Below are 22,152 nucleotides of genomic sequence, written 5' to 3'. Positions count from 1 at the left end.
TACTGTCGGATCCATGGAGCATGGCTGTGTCAGAAAGGGGCACTGATGACCCTAATAGCTTTGTGCACCTTTTCCCTGCTCACAACTCACTACTCTAACTTTCTACACCCTAACTGCCATCCCATTCCAGCTTCTCCGACTCCCTTTGTATCAAATCATGGGGAAGGTCTTTGTTTGGCCCGTCTGTGTTCTCTTTCTTCTGATGGCAGCTCGTTTTCACGCCCAGCGCCCTGACCTCCAGACGCTGCCTGCTGAGCATGCCCACTCTATTCGTTTGGATGGAGACATCATCTTGGGTGGGTTGTTTCCAGTGCATGCACGGGGTGAGCGTGGTGCCCCCTGTGGTGAACTAAAGAAAGAGAAAGGTATCCACCGTCTGGAGGCCATGCTGTTTGCCATTGATCTCATCAACAAAGACCCCGACCTGCTGCCCAACATCACTCTCGGGGCACGTATTCTGGACACCTGCTCACGTGACACCTACGCCCTGGAACAGTCGCTCACTTTTGTGCAAGCGCTGATTGAGCGGGATTCCTCTGATGTACGCTGTGCTAGTGGAGAGATGCCCATTTTTGCCAAACCCGACAAGATTGTGGGTGTGATTGGAGCTGCGGCTAGCTCTGTCTCAATTATGGTGGCAAACATCTTGAGACTGTTCAAGGTGAGTCTTTTGTGTAGTGGTTCTAACAAAATAGGAGGCAGGTAATGCAAAAGCATAGATAAGGGCAATTTCAATTTGAACTGAGTCATCTAGCAGGCAAATCAAAGAAGCCAATGAGTGGATTCTGGGGATCAGTGCAACAGCGTAACGCCATGGTACTGGTGCTCTTTTTTTGTATGGAACCACATGAAAAGAGAACAAATTACTGTGTTGGATTCCTTTGATTTGATTCCGTGAATAAATTCAAATTCGAAATCTATAGTAAGTAAGCATTGGTATGCATGTTTGAGAATGTATGAAGAATTTCAGCAGGCACATCATGAAAGATTTCTTACATTTCTGCCTTGCTAATGAATCCAGAGACAAGTCAGGGATTAGCCTAATAGGATTTAATCTCTGATATTCACTGGTTTGGTAGTGTGGAGATTTTTTTTTCCCAGTTAGGTCTCACAGTACAGCAACTGTTTTATCTTACATTTCGTGTCTCATTAATAATTGAGAGTGTGATACAGACACTAAAAATAGCAGGTTTGTAACGTGATAAGTATAACGGTATTGCGTTAATCTGATAAAAGCATCCATCTTTTGTCATAGGCACATTTTGGAGCTTCATCTTCTAAAAATGAACCCAAGGGATTTTAAGGAAAAGATTGTTATGTGTGGTTTAGAACTTAATGTCATTCCTTTATGATACATGGTTTTGTGACAGACAGAGCCTTCACTGTTTAGTGCAAATTGATATTGTGCTCTTGGTTTCTTCCCTACAGTAGTGCCTGCAGTTTATCTGCAGATCTAAATACCAAAGCAGTTGTATCTGTGATGAGATTTATTAATGGTAGTTTTCCATATACTTATTTAGGTGCACCATGTTTCTGGATGAAACAGTAAATCCTGGCCCTGTATGTTAATTCTGGGTTGACTTTGAGGACCAAAGGTATTTTTTTTTCTTTTCACACATACAGTGCTGCACTCAAGTTTAGGATGCTCATGTTTCACGTCCCACAGATTACCTTTTGATTCTCCTGGTCTCGCTGGGGAGAGCTGAAGTTCATGCTCGTTATCCCTCGTACTGTTGAAGACATGAGGAATTTTCAGATGGTAATGAAACACCAGATTATTATTTACTGTTCTGATGAGGGACAGTTTATATCAACTAAAGTCTTAAAATGACCTGTCTAAACAACCAGTAACTGTTTAGCAAATGTGAAGCATTGGACAGGAAGAATAACTAAAATGAGCTGCAGCTCCACATATACTATATATTTTAAGAAAGTGAAATATTTTTGTGAATTGTTCATGAAGAGGCAAGAAAGAGAAGGAGAGCACAAGTACAAATCATATAAGTCCACAAGTGTTTGAAATGGCCAGTCTTAGCAGCCAAACCCACCTGAAGCCATGGTAGTGCCCTCCTCACTAATCCAACACTTCCTGCAGGCTTAGTGCCAATGAGAACACAGGACAGTCTATAGAGGACAGCCTTGGACAAGAGAAAGCAAAAAAGCAGGGAAGATTTGGAGGTGGAATTAAAACGAGTATGTGCCCAGTTGCAGATTCTGCCAATTTGTCTCACTATTAAGGAATGACTTACAGCCCCAGGGTCTTTCCATGGTATTAGACAGCACATGGTATCACATTGCAGCCTTAATCGATACATGCTGCTAGCTTTACTGGTTGAGAGACAGAGGGTCTGCACATGTAATTGAGATTGAATGAAAAGCAATCCGTGAGTCCAACCCACCTCCCTACCTCAACCCACTCGGGCCATCAACCAGAATTAATTACATTGTGGGCTAGATGGTGTTGGGTCACTGTAGCAATCTTGAGGGTATGGTTAAAAGGCACTAATACAAGATGACCACTGGTCTGGCTTTTGTGATTTCTTGTGTAACAAGTGATTTCACTTGCTAATGGGCTTTGAAGCCCCAGGATGTGGAAATCAAGGGGATAAGATCAAGCCTAGTAATGGATTAAAGTATATTTGAAATGGAGATTCTCCATTAAAAATGCAATATAATGCAAGGCCAGTCTTCATCTTTGTCTGGGAATCAAGCTTTAGAAGTTATAAGTCATAATTCTTTGCTCTTTCTCCGTCATCTTGAAGGCAAGAGAAATAAACAACAGAAAAATTCAAAACCATCTGGAAATTTTGAAGAAGTACTATAACCTCAAAGGGAAGGTTGTTAAAAATTTATCTTCAAAGAGCAAACTTGTGCTCTCAAATAGAATTTTTAAATATGTTTATTATTGTACTTTTATTATAAATCAGAGGCCACACTTGCTCTGAATGTTTTGCCCAAGGCCTGGGACAGACTGTTATTTTTGGATGTGATAGGGAGTAGTTGTAGGGTGGGTAAGGCAGGAGAAGTAAACTCCGGCCCCAAGAAAAGCTCACAGAGGTAGGCTGAAACTGTGGGCAGATTCAGAATGGTCATCTTTTTACTGATAAAATGTCGAACTCACTGTGCCAACTTTAACTGGTGCCTGCTTTCTCAGTGTGGGCCTTATCAAGAGCATATAAAATATTTAAACAGTAGGAATGAAAGATTCAAAGGTATCAAAGGCCTTCTTCCATGAAACATCTGCCTGTCATTTTTGATAGTATTTAAATAGGTTATGATATTTAAATAGATTAATGGTACTCCAAAGGATCTGCTCCTTACAACTTTATCTGCTTTATTGGTACAGGACTGTCTGAGCAATCACTTTGGCTTTGAGCTGAAATTTGACACCAGTATGATTAATGTTGTAATGTCCAGTACTTTCATGGCAATATGCAAAGTTTCAATCTTTTAATAGTTCAGGGTTTCTATCCTTTTAACCATTCAGGCTAGCGCCATTAGAGCCGACAGATGATAATGCATAAATGTGCTTAGCATAAATGTGATCATTGTTACTGTAATGCAGGTTAGAAAAATGTCATGCCTTAGTGGAAATGTGAGGACCTTCAAAAGTGATGATAACTAATCCATACTAACAATGTATTGTACATCATTTTGAGTGCATAATAAATTAAAAAGGTTCCAAATGTCAAACAGATCGCAGAATCGGCCATTTATAAATGCCAGTGAAAGGAAGTTGCATGCGTGGGAGTTTCCACCTGCCTGGGATACTTTGTTTATCAAAACGCCAGCAACATTGTTAAGAAGCTGCCTGATAAATCAACTTAAGCACAAAACAGTATAACTTTAAAAAAAAAAGGAAAGGGATTTGTGTATGAGTGGTTATTTGAAACTGATGTTAAAGAAAATCCAATCAAGATTAAAGGTTCATACCCCAACACCTTCATCTAGAAGACTGTCTGACTCAAGTATGCTTATCTCAGTAGATGAAGTGACAGCCACTAATGGTAAATTGCTGTCACTGGTTAATTGCCATGCTGTTGAGCCTGATTAGCATGACACATTGTTTTTCAAGTTAATTTGATCAACACAGCTGGTCATTTTTGGAAGTTCAGATGTCAAAAGTCTGTGATTAGTACAGGTGGTTGTTTGTCAGTGTGTAGCAGTGAAGCTGAGTCAACACGCCATTTAAATGATTGTTGAAACTTTCTTAACCTTCCCTTCACAAACACATATCTAACCCTAAAATGGGATTGACACTCTTTCTGTATTAACTTCAATATATCTACACTGACTGTATTGACCCATTAATACACATTCATATTTTTAAACAAATGTAATTTGGCATGGCTTCAGTTCCTGTGAGTTCAGTTCACGCCATTCCTTTTGCTTACAGTGAAGTAAGACTTGTTCAGACAGAAGCACTCCCTGTTAAACCACTAACTGAACTCTTTCTCTTTTCTATTTGAACCTAGCCTGAACTTCATTTTGTATTAATTCTAATTACAGCTCATGAAAATTGGCTGTTACCTTTGCATATGGCTAATAGACTTTGTACCGCACTGGTAAGAAAACCTACCGAGAGAGACATACCACATATGCAGCTCTTGACTCAGCTGCAGCGAAAACGTTACTTTTTAATTTTACGACAAGTCATTCCGTATTTTGACCATTGTGGTGACACTTAATTAACACTAAAGGTAATGAAGTTATTCATAGTGTAAGTGAGTGACACAAAAACATAAGCTGATATTAACTTTCAGTACAGTGCCACTTGCAAATTAGTAGAGACCTTATTGTGAATGCACAGTAATAAGTGTAAATGTGCAGTGATTGCTACCACAGTGTGATACCTGAAAGGTCACTGTAGTATAACACTGTTGAATGTCCGGCCTAAAACTGTTCTCCATTTACAGTATGGCCTCAAAACTTTTCTCCAATATGATAAATCGCATTTCCATTCACTTGACAGCATCCTGCTAGACAAAGTCCAGCTCTACAGTGGGATTGTTCTTTCTCCACTGTACTTACTTTATTATTGTGTAATGCCTGACTTTGTATTGTTTGCTGTTTTTTAAACTTAAGGCTTAGCCATTTTTCATGTCTTTACCATAATTTCATTTTTCACCTTCAAATAATATTATTGATTAGGATTGGATTAATTTCACTGATTGTGTAAGCCATATATCCAAGTACATAACTACAAGACAATAATTAGTGGTTTGTTTTGCTGCATGTCTTTTGAATACCTTTGTAAACTAAATCTGAAGTATACTCAGTGCAGAGGTTTATTGTAGTTGTCATCTGTGTGTGTGTGTGTCTGTGTCTGTGTCTGTGCATATGTGTATATGTCTATGTGTGTGTGTGTGTGTGTGTGTGCACGTGCGTGTGTGTGTGTGTGTGTATGTGTATGTGTGTATGTTTGTTTGTTGTTTGTGTTTACTGTATTTGAAACAGTTTTCTTACATCATGATGAAACGTAATTCCTGTGCCTCTACTTATATTACATAGAGTACATGCAGTTTAGATCTATTGAATGAGATATGAATGAAGTCATAATCAGCTAAGAATGATCAGAGATTAAAATAGTCGGTCCTGGTTCCGCGGTTTTATTTCCACTACTGTGGGGAGTTTTCCTCTGGCTGGTATACAACAGATTTGCCTCCAGCCAAACCCCTCTGATCCAGACTGGATCCAAGAGAGCAGTCTAAGGTGCCTCAGTCAGCCTTCAGTGCTCTGAATGTAATATCTGGATTAGCATGCAAAATTCATCAAAACCCCAGGCAATTCTGTCCAGTGCACGTATCCCCAGAGGCTCCAGTAATGAGATCAGCTCGTCGCCTTTAATCGGTCAAATGCGTCAAAATATATTAATTCATTTAAATAAAACTCAACATCAATGGGGGCACATAAAATATGCACGTTGTCTCTTATACCCCTCACCCTGCCATTCCCCCTCGGTTCCTAAATTGATCACTGAGTTTCAAAAGCTTGTGCGACTGTGCGCATATAATAATAGGATTCCATTGCTGCAGCAGGTCAATGGAATTCTGCTCTCCTTGTGACTACTGCCAATTCCAGATAAGCCTCTGCTACCAATAGTGATATTCCAAGCTGTTTTTTTAGTGCCATCAATAGACGTGACAGCGACATGAAAGTTAAAACAATTAAGGGAAGAAAGAAAGAAAGAAAAAAAGGAAATCAAATTTTTTTTTTGCGCCAAGGCTGCAGGGAGTAGATAAATGAGAACTTTGCTTTTTCCTCTCAGCTGAACACAGGCAGTAATGGAAAGGGAAAACTGAATGTTGTAGATCTAGTTCTGTCAGAATACAAGTTGTCAGGGCTTAGCTGTGTGTCGTTATACATGTGGATATGGTGAAGACTTCTCAATACACTGTTAGCACAAACACACATTCTGTGATCGTCAGCAAAACCTTTTTCCAGCTCCTTTTCAGGACCAGAAATCACTGCAGACATCCCAGAGATAATAAATACAATATTGAGGGCTTGCTCCCAAAGTGAAAAGGGATTTGTAAGGACATGATGTCCCACAGGTTCATGAGATGCAATTTCATCATACCTAACAATAATGCCTTATTTAAGTGTTTCATTTTTTCAAACAGGCTGTGCAAGCAATTAATCTTGTCGGTTTTAGTTGCACAATTTTGAGAGAGTAAAAGAGCCCAAAACAAAAGAGAAAACAGCTGCATAATTGTTATAAAATTACATGCAGATTGCTCAAGTATCACTTTTTTGGTTTGCTTTAAGCAGAGGCAAGTTAATAAAAAAAGTGCTTTATTAGCCCCGACTGTGTATTTCTTCAGGGATTTTGTTGGAAACAACATCCATGGGTGAACTGTATATGGTTACAGTACATGAAAGTTCTTACAGTGTCTTTTGGTGACCTCAAATGCTGAGCCTTTTTTTTTTCCTTTGTTTTGTTTTGTTTTGGTCTGATATATTCTTTTTTTCAGGACCTTAGGGAACAGAAAACAATTGGAAACAAACAGTTGTGAACTCTGAAGAGGTAACGCTTATATAATGAAACAAGAGATGGCTTTTGATATGGTACCACAATGTCTTTGGTCCTTCTCTACAATGAAACTACATCACGGTCGCTTCATTACATCAAATGGTTGCCTGGTTCAAACTTCATGAAAACATTTGTCTGTTGTATTCAGATTATGAATATCTCAGCTTTGATGATTTAGAAATGACCTTAATATCCCCTCCTTAAAAACGAATGTCAGGTTGAATGACTAATGCCATGAAAAATTCATTGACCAGAAAGGAGAAGGTGAAAATGATTCCTCTTACCTTTTTCAGACTGCGACATGATTGGCTGTGTGCCAGGTGAGCTCTCAGCACCGTCAGACCCTCGAGGGGATCACGGGAATGACTTCGTCCTGCTTATTAATTAATAATGGAAAACACTGTGAGAAAATGATTACATGAAACTACAAAGAGGATATAGGGAGGCAGACTGTGCACTGTGATGTTACAGGAATGCAGTGTCTAAGCCATTTCTATTTGACAACACATGGTAGTATTTCTAGACTGATGAACATGATACTATCACCAGTGGCTAATGTATCTAAAATAGAGTGCCCACGGTGTACATACCACTACACTGGAGATATCTGCACAGTAAAAGACTACTGAAGTCGCAATGCTTGCTCCATCATCTAGTCTTTTAATCCCTCATTTAGAAAAATGTTAGCCTTCAAACAATGTCTCTTATTTGCTTTCCTTAAGTCTTTTGTTACAACTGACCAGTGGGTGCTTTTGTTTCTTATGCTCAAATGTCGCGCTTAACATCCTGTATGGTGAGGGCATAAATATAGACTTGTTCCCCATTTGATTGCTGAGTTTCTGTCTGTGCCTGTATGGACCACAATAGCTTCAAATAAAGGAACAGAATCAGTTTAAAGGTGTGCTTAGGGCTGACAGGTTCAGAAATTACTGGACCACAAATGAAGGTTGAAATTCAATTTCAGAGAATATACAGTAGTTTGTTTTTACCCTTTTCATCATGAGTGACATCTCTGTCCCTGCAGCCATGATGTTCAGTGATAGTAATGCCTTTAGTAAAGCATTTGCCTTGAGGAGTCTTTCAAATTAAAAGGTGTGTGTTGCTTTTGGGTGGGGCAGCAGTAAACTATACTGTACCCCAGGTCACCAAGTTTGTGAGTTGGAATTTCAGCATCGCTACTGCCTGGGCTGGGTGTCGCAGAATCAGTGGTGTTCTGAGAAGGATGTCTGGAGAGGGTATGCTCCTGCCATCGGACTTCAGCAGCTTCTAGTTTTGAGGAGTGTCTGCATGGTTGCAGGCAAGGACACTTGTAAACTGGCAGGTGAAAAGTGATGGTTGGCAGTGCATGCATTTGAGGACAGGGTGGAGAACTGAGATCCTTATTCATTTTAATATCATCGAGTCCATATGACAGAATTATTTGCAGTGGGATCTGCAATAACTGGCTCCATCACATGTCACTTCTATGAAGTTTCACATATATACAAAAATACAGCAGCATGTGTTCTTATACAGCATTAAAAATACCCCAATGGCAAAAATATCAAAATAAACTACAAAGTACTGGTACCAGTATATGGAATAAAATTGTATTTTGAACATACAAAATGCATTTTTTTTGCAGGTATAACTAGTTTTCAGCATTTTCATAAAGAAATAAAATTATTTTGAAAGAAATTAGAGTTACAATAGATGTGGACATGTAGGTGTATCATTATGAAAGGGACAATTTTTTTCTGTTGTTATAGCAATTTCAGAACAGCACAGATGATCTAGTGCCTCATGGGAAATGGAACCAATCACAGCAGACAGAGGAATGCAGGGATATGTGGATTTATTCTGAACAAAGACTAATATGTGGCATGTTAGCATGTGAACATATGAATGGGTCCTCTTCCTATTCTCCGCTGCAGCATCCACAAGACCTTTATCAGTCTATCCAATTAGAAAAATAATAAATAAAACATAAACAAGATATCACACTCTACTCTGTATACTCTTTATAAACAACTTATGTTCTATATGAATTTGATATTAATTACAACAGCATAATACTTAAAAGTTTTAAAGTTTCTGTCTCAGTACCATGTGTTATGCTATAATTCTACTATAATACTATGTATTATGCTATTACCCAAAACTATGTAATTTTACACTATATATTTTATAAATTACTTGATATTTATACACAGCGGATCAGTTTACACTGATTAAATTATAAAACCTATTGTATTTCTCCTGTATGACAATGTATTACTGCTGATTCAAAACATAGGAAAGGAAAATAGGAGAAAAAATACAAATACTTTCAACAAAGAGGACTGTGCATTTGGTCACATTGCATCATTACCAATAATAATTTTATCCCTTACATGAACTCCAACAAAAACAGAACAATGCAGCATGCCTTAACAAAGAGTAGCATAGGGCACATTAGCACGAGAAGACATGAACAAGCTCTCCTCCTACTCCCTAAAGACCTCAGGATAAGTGTTAATCAGCTGGCACTGCCAAGATCACAAAATCATTGTTTACACACCCCCAGACGATACAAAGTCGTCAGAAAGAGCAATCTACAGCTTTTTGTCTAACCTCCTGGCATAATGTCCATCCAATTCCAGTCATGTAAAAACATGTTAGCATGGACAGGACAGAGAGGTTGACAAAATGTCTTACTCACTACTCACTGCAGCGTTGACTCTGACTGTAATGGGGAACTAGCAAATTGCAATAACTTGTCTGAACCAGAGTGTCATTAATGAAGGTCTTGATGTTATAGCCACTGTTTTTGCCTGCTGAGTGAGTGGCTGATGAGATAGCTAGCCAGCACATACCGTAGAGTTCTCTGTGCTAAAACATTAATGGTAGAAAAGTATGGGAGCAAGTTCATAGAACATTCTAAATGTCACATGCTCAGAACTCAGTTACTGTTGTGGCATGACAGCTTATTCTGGGGGAAAATGATCAAGCAGTGCATCAGTTTTAGTGCAATAATACCTTTGCTCTTCAATATTCAGTAGAGAGGCTTGACGGCAGCAGGTTCAGAAAAACAGTAAGAGAAGTAAAGATTGAAAGCTGATGAAATAAAAAGGGGTGTACACACGACCAGAACTTTTGAAGATGCATGATAGAAATTTGACAACGCAAAAATACAGCCCTCTGCATATATTGCATTAAGACTACCAAATAGAGGAGGTATTTTAAGGATGTCTGTGTGAACACATACATCAAATACATCTAACAGAATTACTGCCCATTGCTGAACATATAATTATGCAGGCTGTCATCCTTTGGTGCCATATTTCATAAAAATATTATGACATACAGTAGATTTATGCCAAGACTGACCAAAACTGTTACTTAATGAAAAATGTTACTGTGAATCCATCTTTCATGAATGGAAATGTTTAACCACTCACAGTTCACCACACTGAATTCACACTCAAGATTTCATTCACAAAGCTTCATTACGTTGAATTGACTAAAAGATCTTCCCAGCCACATTGAAAAAAAAAACCATTGTCTTCAAAATATTTGTAATGATACTTCAATGACCATTTGAAAATCCTCTTGCCTAAATAAAATGATAAAACATAGCAATATCTTATTTTTGTAATCACATCACTTGTAGTACACCCAGAGACAACGGGAACCATGCGGCCCCCTTGAAAGTAGTTATGATCCAGTTTGAAAATATGGAAAATAGAAAAACATGATAAACCGGAGGTCAGAACACAGATGAAATAAGGTCAATGTCAGAGCCACAGCAGTGCAAGCTGTTTAAATTGAACACTGCTCCTTATTCATCTAGATTTAGTTAGCATACATAAGTTAAAACATTCAGGTTCAGAGGACACAAAATGACCCAAAATAAGATACCTGCTGTGTGTGTGTGTGTGTGTGTGTGTGTGTGTGTGTGTGTGCATGTATGCGTATGTGGGTGTGGGTGTGGGTGTGGGTGTGGTTGTGGGTGTGTGTAAGTATGGGTGTTGGAGTGTTTATATGTATAGTAAGTGTAATGTAAGAGTGCAGATGTGTGAGTACATGCATATGTGTACATTGTGTCTGTGCACGGCGTAAACAATGTAAACTTGTTCAAATCTGAATTTTGAACTGCTTCATCCTAGAGATGTGTCTTCAAGTGACAGCACACCTCACTCACACCTGCTATCACAAGTGAAAATCACCCCCTCTGCGTAGGGTAAGTGTGCAGTTAAAAAAAAAAACACAGGTAATACAGCATAATGTCAACATAAGTGCTGTTTTATGTATCTCAGATCTGATGCATATAAATGACAAATATTCATTAGTTTCAGTTAGAGATAGTTTATATTTGAGCTGTATATGAGTACACTTACTAGTTATATCCAAACATGTCCATTGTATGTATAATGACTGGCACAAGTTGCTAAAAGCTTAATGTGAATTCATATATCCGTTATTATTCTTCTGCATAAATTCTTACCCAGACAGTTTTGCCTTTTAACTCCACCCCCACTACTCCCAAAATGGGATGCCCAGCCACCCGGGCTCTTGTAAGTTTCCCTCTCACATCAATCAAAGTGAATGAGGCTTGCATATACTTCCTCTCACATTCACGAAGCTAGTCACTCATTTTTCTACATTACAGGTTGTGTCATATGATCAAGTCACATAATTTGCTTGGGGGAGGGTGCTATTTCGCTAACCAAGGGCCAGACCAGCAATGACAACAGCTGACTGAATGAGACAGGGAGCATTCAATTCACTTAAGTTAACAACTGTAGCCAACTGTGTTTTGTGAACTCCCAACCACAGTTAACTAGTGTGGGGCAGCTGGGATTCAAACCATGCACCCCAGATGAAAGATGCCCCTTTGCCCTATTAACCAGTACTTTATGGGTTGAGTAACAGAGGGAGGAGCTGCTGGGCTAATAGAAAGTTGTCATAAATGTTTATGGTGCAAAGTATATGCAATAAAGTATATGAAGCATAATGACATGAATCACCAGAGATGAGCCAAACCGCCATTGATTTGGTTTGAGAATTTTTCAAAATGATTTGATCCGTTCAGGTCAGAGTGAATCCATGGCAAAAAGTGTGAGAACCTTGTAGTGGAAGGATTTGTCATACAGGCACAATTACTGAGTCAAACAGAAATCAGAGTGGGTTCATAGTGTCATGTCCACTGGGGACTCTTTCCACAACTCTAGAGTCCTTAGTTTTGAAAATTAGTGTTGATCCTTAGGCTTAGTCCCTCTCAACAGCTCCTGTCTTGTCAATCTTTCTCCTGCTATCAGCAGATTACTAAAGATGTGAGCATAGGCACTGTTACAATCAATGAGGTTAATTTCCATTACAGACATGCTGTTTAATCACAAAGGAATTAACTAAGGTATTACACAGGAAACAGATTATTGTTCACATAGACTCACGTGTTGTCCTCAAGGGCTGTGAAGAAAAGGGTGAAAAAATAAAAAGAACCCATAGTGTCTCATTTCTCATCATTAAGTTTTAAACAGTTCTGTCAAGTTCACAGAGTTTGACCTCCATTGTTAATCACTGGCCCTTGGGGTTGAACAAAAGGGTAAGGGAAGGACTTTCTTTTTGAAGAAAAAAGAAAAATTGAAAGAAAGGGAAGGGCATGATCAGAAAACCCTCCAGACTGGAGAGATCTGGAACATTCTAGCAAAATAACATCCAGGTCCTTTTGTAATCACCACTAAGGATACTGACTGTCACTTGGAAAATTTTCTATTTTTCTTATCCCCAATCTATCTCATTCTTTCATCTGAAGACTTCATTACACAGCTCTCTGCTGTGCCACATTTTGAAGAGTCTCTTTGATTCTAATTTCCTGATAATCTTTACTCACACAGTTGCCTTTCCGTTCTCAACTAAGGATGAGACATACTTCAGAGGGGGAGCAAATATGCATGATGATAATACACTGAGGCATGAGCAGCTTTTGAAGTTAAAAATAAAGTGAAAACTTGGAGAGGTGCAATGTGTTGCACTTTTGTTTGCAGACTGAAGCATCCTTAACCGTTAAAGAGAGATTTCAAATCATGATTTTATTCTGCTTATGGAAGTGTTGGATCTGGTCTATGAATATCCAGATGCTGCTCTTGACAAACCCTCATTATTAAAATAAATGACATCAAACAAAGGGAAATAATGATCGCAATTTAATGTAGAACTTTAATTAATAGCTCTCTGATATATATTTTTACTAATGACCTGGTTCTGCCTGATTCCCATAAGGGTTGGGCTGATATAAATGCAAAAATCCCACTCTGGGAAATCAGATTGCAGAGAAGTGTGCACACAACCCCACAACAACAGTGGACACCCCCCCATCCCACACCATCATGCATAATTCACAATGTCATGTTTTCATCAGACATTCAGAATGCCATGTTTGCATCAGACTTCTTTAACTGGACGGTTCAAGAGATTGAAAATACCTTTGCAGTCATATCTCCCTGAAGGCTGTCACAGGAATTGTTCCACTCTGCCTCATACTCATATGGTGCTTAACCACTGCAAACCTACCTGGACCTATAAATAATGGTTTGCTACTCTCATGAAATGGATAAATAAGGAACAAATCATTAGCATGCGATGTTGCAAAAAAAGAAAAAACCTCATCTTGAATGCATGCATATCCTACTTGGTGAATCCTTTTTGCCTCTCTGGGCTTTGTGAGATATTTTTGATCATGTGCAAATAGCTGAAGGTAAATTTTGGGAGAAGTGGAATGTCTTATGGCACACACTTGTCTCATAGACATCAACATATAAATGTAAAATTTAGTAGAAATGAATTTATCAAGTAAAAGTGTATCTAAAAGAGGACCATCTTTTAAGAAATCTAGAGGGATTGGTTGTGACTGATGGAAATTAGTGAGTATAAATGGCCTGTGTTTGAAGCCTTTGAGCTCAGTCGTTAGTAAATCATCAGAGGTTATCCACTTGCCCAGTAATTCAGAGGCTGCTGAGGGGGAGGGGGTGACTTTGCCATCTGAAGGATGGCAACTCAGCAAGCCAGCAGGCTGTGCAGCTGGGCACTGGAAGCACCTTTCTGAGAGACAGGAGACGAGCCCTCCAGGCAGGGTTGTGTAATGGGGTTTTGATCCATCATTACTTCACTCGCAGTTCTGGTTGAATTGGGTCTGGGATGGAGCCGCTTGGGGGACACCCACGTGCCTGTATGCCTCAGTGCCCTCTTTAGCATACCACCAGTTACTAATTTATGCCAGTGGCCTGAACCAGCTGTGATGTCTCATTTAAGGTTGCCATACAAGGCACAAATGAGCAACAGCGAAAAGTGCTCATATACTATTCCAGATAAAAACAGCTTTACTGCAGGTGGTTTTAACACATCACAGCAAAGTTATCACGAACCAAACATAACCTATTCTTTTTTTCCCCCCAAAATATTTTACATTGTGACAATAACTCACCTATAGTCAGTGACTCAGCGGTTTTGGTGTAAGGCTGTTTTGGTCAAGTTCAAGGCTCCTCGACAGAACACAGACCTCCAAACCAGTGTCAGTTCTGCTCCCATGGCTACCATTGATTACCTATACTGTAGAACCCTCCAGAGCTCCATGGAATATGTCTGTCCCCCCAGCCTTGTGGCAGGTTGGCTGGAGGAGGGAAGTAGAAATTGACCTCATTAAGAATTATTCAGGTCTGAGATCACATTGATGTGGTGGTCCGAAGCACATCAGTGTGTCCTGTTTGTACAAAATCAATATTTAAAGGAAAGAGTCATTTATCATGGCTAGTATCAGAAGCACTATAGCCCATTTCTGTTATGTATAAGTGGTGCATTTTGAGAAACCAACTCTCAAAAGAGAGAGTTCATCTCTGTTGGTGATGTCATTGTTTTGATCCTATATGATAGACTACAGTGAGAGGAGAGTCAAATCTTAATATGTGCTTATGAACGATAACGGCCTTTTTGTTTGTTTTGTTTTTCTTTCTCATATCTTATTTGCTCTTTCTCCCCTTTCCCTCTCTTGCGATAATGATGGTTAATGCCTTTCAATTGTTTACTTATTGACCTTGAGATTGCCGTAGGTGCATTGCCAAAAAACTAAAATAAAAGACCAAAGGCATAAGTTTAAAGACACAAGTTTAAATACAGCTTATTCAAGATGCCCCCTGCTTGATATCAGCCCTAATAATATATTGATTGGCTGGCTATGTGAGCAACTGGTTAAATCTATACCTGGCCTCACAGCTGGTAGTTCAAGTACCATTGACTGCCAACAAGCATATTAAACCTTTGTTAAAGAATCATGTTGGCAATAACTAAGTGTAAAGCAGAAAATCATTTCTAAACGCCAGGGCCAGAAACAAGCCAACCAAGAAATTATTTGTTTGACCGCATGGAACAATGCCTTCAAAGGTTTCCTTTTCCATCGTCGGATTACATAGCCTCAAGATCTTTTCTCATTCAGCACTTTTCACAAAACAGAGCTGAGCTTCACGGAGACTGCACAAACCAAGGATCAATGTATCGCATTAGTGCCAAGACCAGTTTACCAAACTAAGAGATTTGGGGATTTTTTTTTTTATCTAGTGTTTTCAGGCTTTAGACTAGTTGTAGAGGACTATACAAGCTTTAGATACATCCTAATATTTTTATACTGGTGTTACTGACTGCTGATGAGGTAAAGTTTCAAATCTATTCCCAAGTTTCACACTGGAGCAAGAACAGGCCTGGTGTCTCTTTGGTTTTCAACAATGCTTCCACTGTGATGAACTGAATTCCGTATTTTCAGTTGTGTTTCCCATGCATCCCGTGTTAGCAGTCTGTACTTTCTCTCATAGCAGGGGTCCAAACCATACAGACATAGTGGCTGCTACCACTTAATTTTTTTACATTGTGTGGTAAATATTTATGTCACTCAGAGGTCTGCCTCTGTTCTGCTATTTGCGTGCACTAACAAAATGCTTCTAGTTCATCCACCGGTGTCTGCAGGTGGGCTTATGCTTTTGTGGTCTTAGCCCATGGTCTGATAGCCCCAGTTAGGAGTCAGCCCTTTTTTTTAACAGCTGTGCCCTGTGCAGGCTCAGTTGAAGTGAACACAGCAGCATCAGACGGCTCAGGGAACTCCAGCTGGACTTCAGCTATTACCTCACCAGGGCGCACAGTCAAAATGGCTTCAGCTGTAGCCAGAGTTAATGAAGCGCAGCCACAACAAACCATGAGCTTCTGGTCCAATGCGTCTAAACACTCGTAAATGTCTCTCAGGTGAGTCTATGGGCACTTTTGGAGTGTGTGCTTGTGCAACAGTATCTGCAAACCCATGAGGCAGGAAATGTAAGACCTGCTGATTTAATCTGACATCCTCTGCTACTTTAGTAGCTGTTCTTAAACTTCACAATTTAGGTAGAGCCGGGTGCATGCATGCGTGCACACACACACACACACACACATACTCACACACACACATACACTCACACACACGCGCACACACACACACACACACACACACACACACACACACACACACACACACACACACACACACACACACACACACTCACACACACACACTCACACACACACTCACAAACACAAAATTGTCTATTCTTGTGGATGAAGGACTGTTCGGTTTGCATTCCAGAGGAGTTCACAACTTGGATGGACTCTGTGCTGGACAAGTGTGACATTTGAAACATTCGGCTGTGTAAGCAATGTCATATGTTACTGAAATAAAAGAGCTTGATGTTATAAATTGCTACACCGCAAACAGCTTGACAAAGTCTTAAGACCCTCAGACAGAGAAAATTTCAGCTGCAGGTAATACACAGAGCACATGAAACATTAGATTGTTTTTGTAAAAAAGATATTTTCTGTTGTCTTACAGGATATTCTGCAGGCGTATGGCGAGTGATTGGCTTTTAGAACACACTGAGTGTCCTGCCCACATGCTAAATGAACGGTTTCTGGCAACTGCTTGAAATTCAGTGGGAGTTTTAAGAGTGATTGTAAAGAACCTTCTGGAGACAGTCTGCTATGTGATTACTATTGCCCTACTAGGGCAAAGAACAGTAACTGTTCGCTTGGTCAAAACTGAGTCATTGTCAATTTTGCCATTCCAGAGTTGTATTCAAGTCTGTGACAGACTTCTGCTCTATTGTATGGATAAAAGCTGCACCACAGCTCTGGGTACAAAAATTCAGGTTTGTAACAAAGCTGAGAAATAAAGGCAAAATGCAGTAACTGCATTTACTCCATTCTATTTTAGTTCATCCATACAGGCACATGTGCTGCTGCCTTTGTACTGAAACAACAGATAGACAACAAGACGAACTTATAGCAGCTTGTTTTGTCATCGAATAGGGTTAAGTAAACAATTAGCTTATTAACACATCAATGAATGCTTACATCCAGCTGGCTATTGAATCTGTATTTGTGACTGTCAGACACCAACAGGCAACTGATGGAATAATACAAGACAAAGGCTGCAGACAGTAACCTCTGTTACATTTGTGTGCTTTTTGGTGGAAAGTACAAACAAAACAGATATGATTTCACAAGCGCAGTGCTGGTTCTGAGAAACACAGTTTATATATAGAGAAGCAATAATGATATCACACATGAAAATGGTAGGCACAATGTTTCACTGTAGTGTTCCGTTGCAAACTGTAATAGACAATGCCAAAACAACTTGCAGTAGCTGTCATTTAAGGGTCAAAGGTCACACACAAATAGTTTTGGCTCTTATGATTTGTTGGAATCTCACTAATATCCAACGAATCACTTCACTTCCAGTGATCTACCCTCTATTTATTTGACTGGCCAGTACAGAAAATTTAATATAATGTTTCTCAGTTTCACTCTGTGAGCAGTTACTGACCTTTGCCTTGGTAGGGCAGACTTTAGTTGGCTTAGACGGTCTGCTGAATGTGAAGGAGAATTGCGAGTTTAAAAACCATGTAAAATATGTATTTGATATTATCAGTTTTTAAAAGCTCATACATCATCGTATTCAGTCCATCATGAAGATACAGGTTTCCAACTTAATTTTCTTAGGTGACAGAAATATATATTTGTATGTAAACAGGTGTTGTAACATGAAATTACATGAAGCAAAAAATAATAGGTACTAGGTGCATAATTTTTGTTACAAAAAAAAAAAAAGAGAACACTGAGTTCATTAGAGGACATTGACGACTGGATGACAGTGAACCTTTTCCTGCAGGGACAGCACATGTCTGTCACTGAGAGAATGGTAATTGGCCATGACATTTTTCATCTTGTCCCATTTTTCTGTCCATTCCATCTCACTGTAGCAGCTGCTTCAGGCCAGGCCTTATGTTTTCTGACAACTTGGCTGTTTATTGGTCTCCTGTAGTGCTGGGCTATGACGCCACCTAGCCAGAAAGATAAGACCAAAGATACACCCACTGTCAGCATTCTATCTGTCTCCATCTAGAGGAGCTGTGTGTGTGTGTGTGTGTGTGTGTGTGTGTGTGTCACTGCGCAGGCAACAGAGACTTCAAAAGGGTATAGGAGGCGTGTTTGTGTGTGCGTGTGTGTGTGTGTTTGTGTGTGAGCAGTGGTGATTGATCTTTGATCTGGTGGATGAAGTCTGTGTGAGAGGTGGTTGCTAGCTGGTTGCTGTGACTGATGATTTGTAATCGTTAATGTAAGTCCGTGGTCCTCTGGGGTGAGTGGAAATGGACAGACCGTGGCTCATCCAGAATCAGCAAGTTGATCTGACCAGAGTCCAGCCTGGGGTCTGATCATGGAGACTGAACTGGCTATGCCGCTGTGCGCTAGCTGCATGACAGCTGATAAGCTGAAATGAGTAACTTGAATTGAAGACAAGTCAACAGGAGCAAAAAGACTCATATTCCAGCCTTTGTAAAGAATAACCACAAGACAAAAAAATATGAAAGCCAGCCTTCCTGCTGCAGGACTTAACTTTGGCATTTTTGTTGTTTAGCCCCATACCTGCACTTGCAACATGACAACACACGTATACAATGAAGAAATGTAAAATGTGACAAACCTGCCTCTAGCTATTCCACAAGAAAGGAATGGATGTGATCTTGTAAATGTCATTCATCCTCAGAGACAGCTGAACTGTGTAAAACCCTCATCTTGTCAAAGTCAATGTTCTCTGCCACCTGCGTGATATGGTCTGCACTCTAACTGAGCTGTAAGGGCCTTTGGCACTTGAGTCAAAGGACTAGATAAAGAATGACAGAAGTTTTTGACAAATGGCCTTTTGCAGTCATTTCTGATGGACTTGATTTGGGTTGCCTCTCTGTACACAACATAAATAACGGGAACTAAAACGTTGAGAATTATTTTCAGTGAAGAGTCAGACATGATCTGAAGTTAAATAACGTTGATCTTGATCTTGATCTTTCTTAGTCAATCTCTGCATTCTCTCTCTGTCTCTCTCTGTCTCTCTTTCTTTCTGGAGTTAGATAGTACAAGCTGTCTGTGTCATGCTTTAATGCTTCTCACAGCTCTTTTCAAAGAAAAATAAATAATTAAATCCAGATTATTTTGATTACTAATTCCATCTTCCACTCAGAACAGCATTCTCGTTCAAGAAGTCGAAGTGTTGAACACTAACCAGCCATGTAGAACAAAAGAGAGGAAATCACTCAAAAAATGTCAGTGCTTTTGAACAAACGATTTTTTTTTTTTTTTTTGCATTCATGTGATTTGCTCTGTACATAACTCGATGCTTTGTTCTCATTAGTGTTTTGGATATGCTCAGAATCTTTTGTTATGTATGCTGGGAGATTGTGAATGTAATATGTGGGTTGCTGATGGATGGGGGCTGTTTTATGTAACCCTCCTTGGTTTTGACACAGCCTCTGGAGCTCGGGCTCATCTTAATTGCCGTGTGTTTCCCGTGAACCTTTTTTTTAATGTATCTAGAGGCTGCATTTATAAATGCCAGCCAAATGCCACAGGTACCTATCTAGCAGAACCCAGAGAACATTCAGGCACTCTGTGTGCTCAGTCAACGGAAACACACTCCAACCACCTCCATTTTGAGGATTTCACGATTATTTTCTGCCTTGGATTTTTGGTTTTGGTATAAATTCACTTAAATTACACACTTCTAGACTGTAAGCCTGAGTGCATATGTTGTGTTAAATTTATATCAATCTTCTAGGAGGCGTCCATGTAAAAATAGAATTTTGTTCAACCTGAGGTCAACCTAATCTTATCATTCTGCTTGTAGTACTGTTACTGTAATGTAAACGCTGACTTCTTCTGAGTCTCATCACGTGAAAGGCTCTAGTCCGTAAGACACTCATAGAAGATGAGGTTTTTGGGGCTTGTGCCAAAGTGTGACATTAATAGATACAATTGTTTTTTTATCCCCTGCTTTCTGCCTCTCTTTTTTTTCTCACTCATGTCTCCCACCCACATCCTTCTTTTTTGGCGGCTATTCTTTGCCCATAGTTGTTTTTTAAATGCTGTTCCCATTTAGTGTGGATAGAGTATCCCAGTCCAGTCACAGGTGCATGTGGAGGCCACCTCCTCTGATAATTAGAAATTGATTGAGAGCGGCATGGGATAATATTTTTTCGAGTGCGCTGCCCAATAAATTTTTCTGCTGTGAAGGAGCCAAAGTTTAGGGAGTCATTTAAGAGCATGAAAAATATTAGCGCGGGACACAAAGTCCCACATAAATCCTCCTCCATTAGGCACCTAAAGGCAGCAGGGGGCATTAGATCACACTGAGAGGGGATGTGGGGTTGACACCACACTTTATTTTAATGGAGGAAAAAGGTGCCTCAAACCCATTCTCTTTATTGTCAGAAGAGGCAACATTAGGTCTACTGAAGACATAGAAGAGTAACAGTCCTGAGCTTTGAGACGTTTGGCTCTATTTGAATATCTGGACTGAATGGCTGCTTGGTGCACCAGATGCAGGCATTAATGCATTGTAATGTAGTTGTAACGTGTCACAGCTGGAGTAGTGCACTGTACTGTCGCTCCATCATTACACAGCTTGTAGTGCACTTGTTTTATGTGTCATGGCTACTGGGGACATGAATGTTATCAACTGTCAATAACATCAAAGCCATTATGAAGGTGCATTTTATATTTTCACTTTGGAGTTCTCAGAACCATGACAATAATTCACTGTTTTGGAAGGAAAATGGATATCCTTGTACAAAATCCTCTCTTTGTACAAAATTTCTACCCTTGCAAGCACTCTTAACTCAGATTTTTGTGTGTCATACTTGTACTTATGGAGTATGAAGGCTAGTGTTAACTGCAGACTGAGAGGACAAGTACAGACAAGAATTCCAATACACTAATAACAGATGGCAAATAAAACTTTAAAACTTTTTTTTTTTCTTGTTCTTTAAAAAGAAATCCACATTAAATGTAGTCCTTAGGGATGAATAGCCTGACTGTACCCAGCTCTGATATTCAGTGGCAGTACCCTGGGGAGCTGATGGGCAGGCCAGGCACTGAGGGAGTGTAGGAATGAGGGCTTTACAGAGAAGAGGACCAGTGTGGTCGCCTCTCTTCTCACCCCTCAGCACTTTCTCACCCTAATGAGCTGCCCTGTCGCTCAGCCGTCACAGGTCTTTGTTCGCAGAGACCAGCAATTAGACGCGTGCCGCCGCTGTTCCTTGTTATTAAGAAGATCCAGAGTAATTAGCAAGCAAGTGGTCGCTGAAGAACTGTGAGATGCCACCATGTTCCCTCTCAGAGCCCATTATCACCAGGTCAAGGTAACTGCTTCCTCTCTATGTAACTGAAATGGAGGACTCAAGGTTAAGAAAAGTTACTTGTAAGAATTTGTTAGAAGATAGAGAAGAAGATAGAGAAGATCGCTTGCCTCTTATTAAGGGATCAAAATGACTTCAAACTATATGAAATGGCAGGTCATGTAAGGAGGAAACACTCAGCAGCTGATTGATGCAGAAATATAAATATGTACCATAACACCGTTAAGACTAGGAGAAATATTATATTTTTATGTTTGACTCAATATTCAAAACCATTTGGAAAGTGCAAAAACTTCCCGCTGCATCTGGGACACAAAGCTGACAATGTGTGGAAATGATTGGAAACTGTTTCCCGTTTGATAATATTTTAAGATCTTTAGGCAAAATAACACTCAC

At 39.7% G+C, this 22,152-nt stretch overlaps 1 protein-coding gene across 1 annotated transcript in view; it reads left to right on the top strand.

Moving 5' to 3' along the window:
• The first annotated feature begins 370 nt into the window (after positions 1-370).
• grm8b (glutamate receptor, metabotropic 8b) overlaps positions 371-22,152 on the top strand; it is a 111,150-nt gene continuing 89,368 nt past the window's right edge. The window contains exon 1 of the mRNA XM_030765091.1: positions 371-661. Within this exon, the coding sequence (XP_030620951.1) occupies positions 386-661 (276 nt within the window). The 5' untranslated portion in view covers positions 371-385. The remainder of the gene's footprint in view (positions 662-22,152) is intronic.

The sequence above is a fragment of the Chanos chanos genome, chromosome 2 (assembly GCF_902362185.1).
Source record: "Chanos chanos chromosome 2, fChaCha1.1, whole genome shotgun sequence".
Taxonomy (NCBI): Eukaryota; Metazoa; Chordata; class Actinopteri; order Gonorynchiformes; family Chanidae; genus Chanos; species Chanos chanos.
This window is presented reverse-complemented; position numbering and strand designations above follow the sequence as displayed.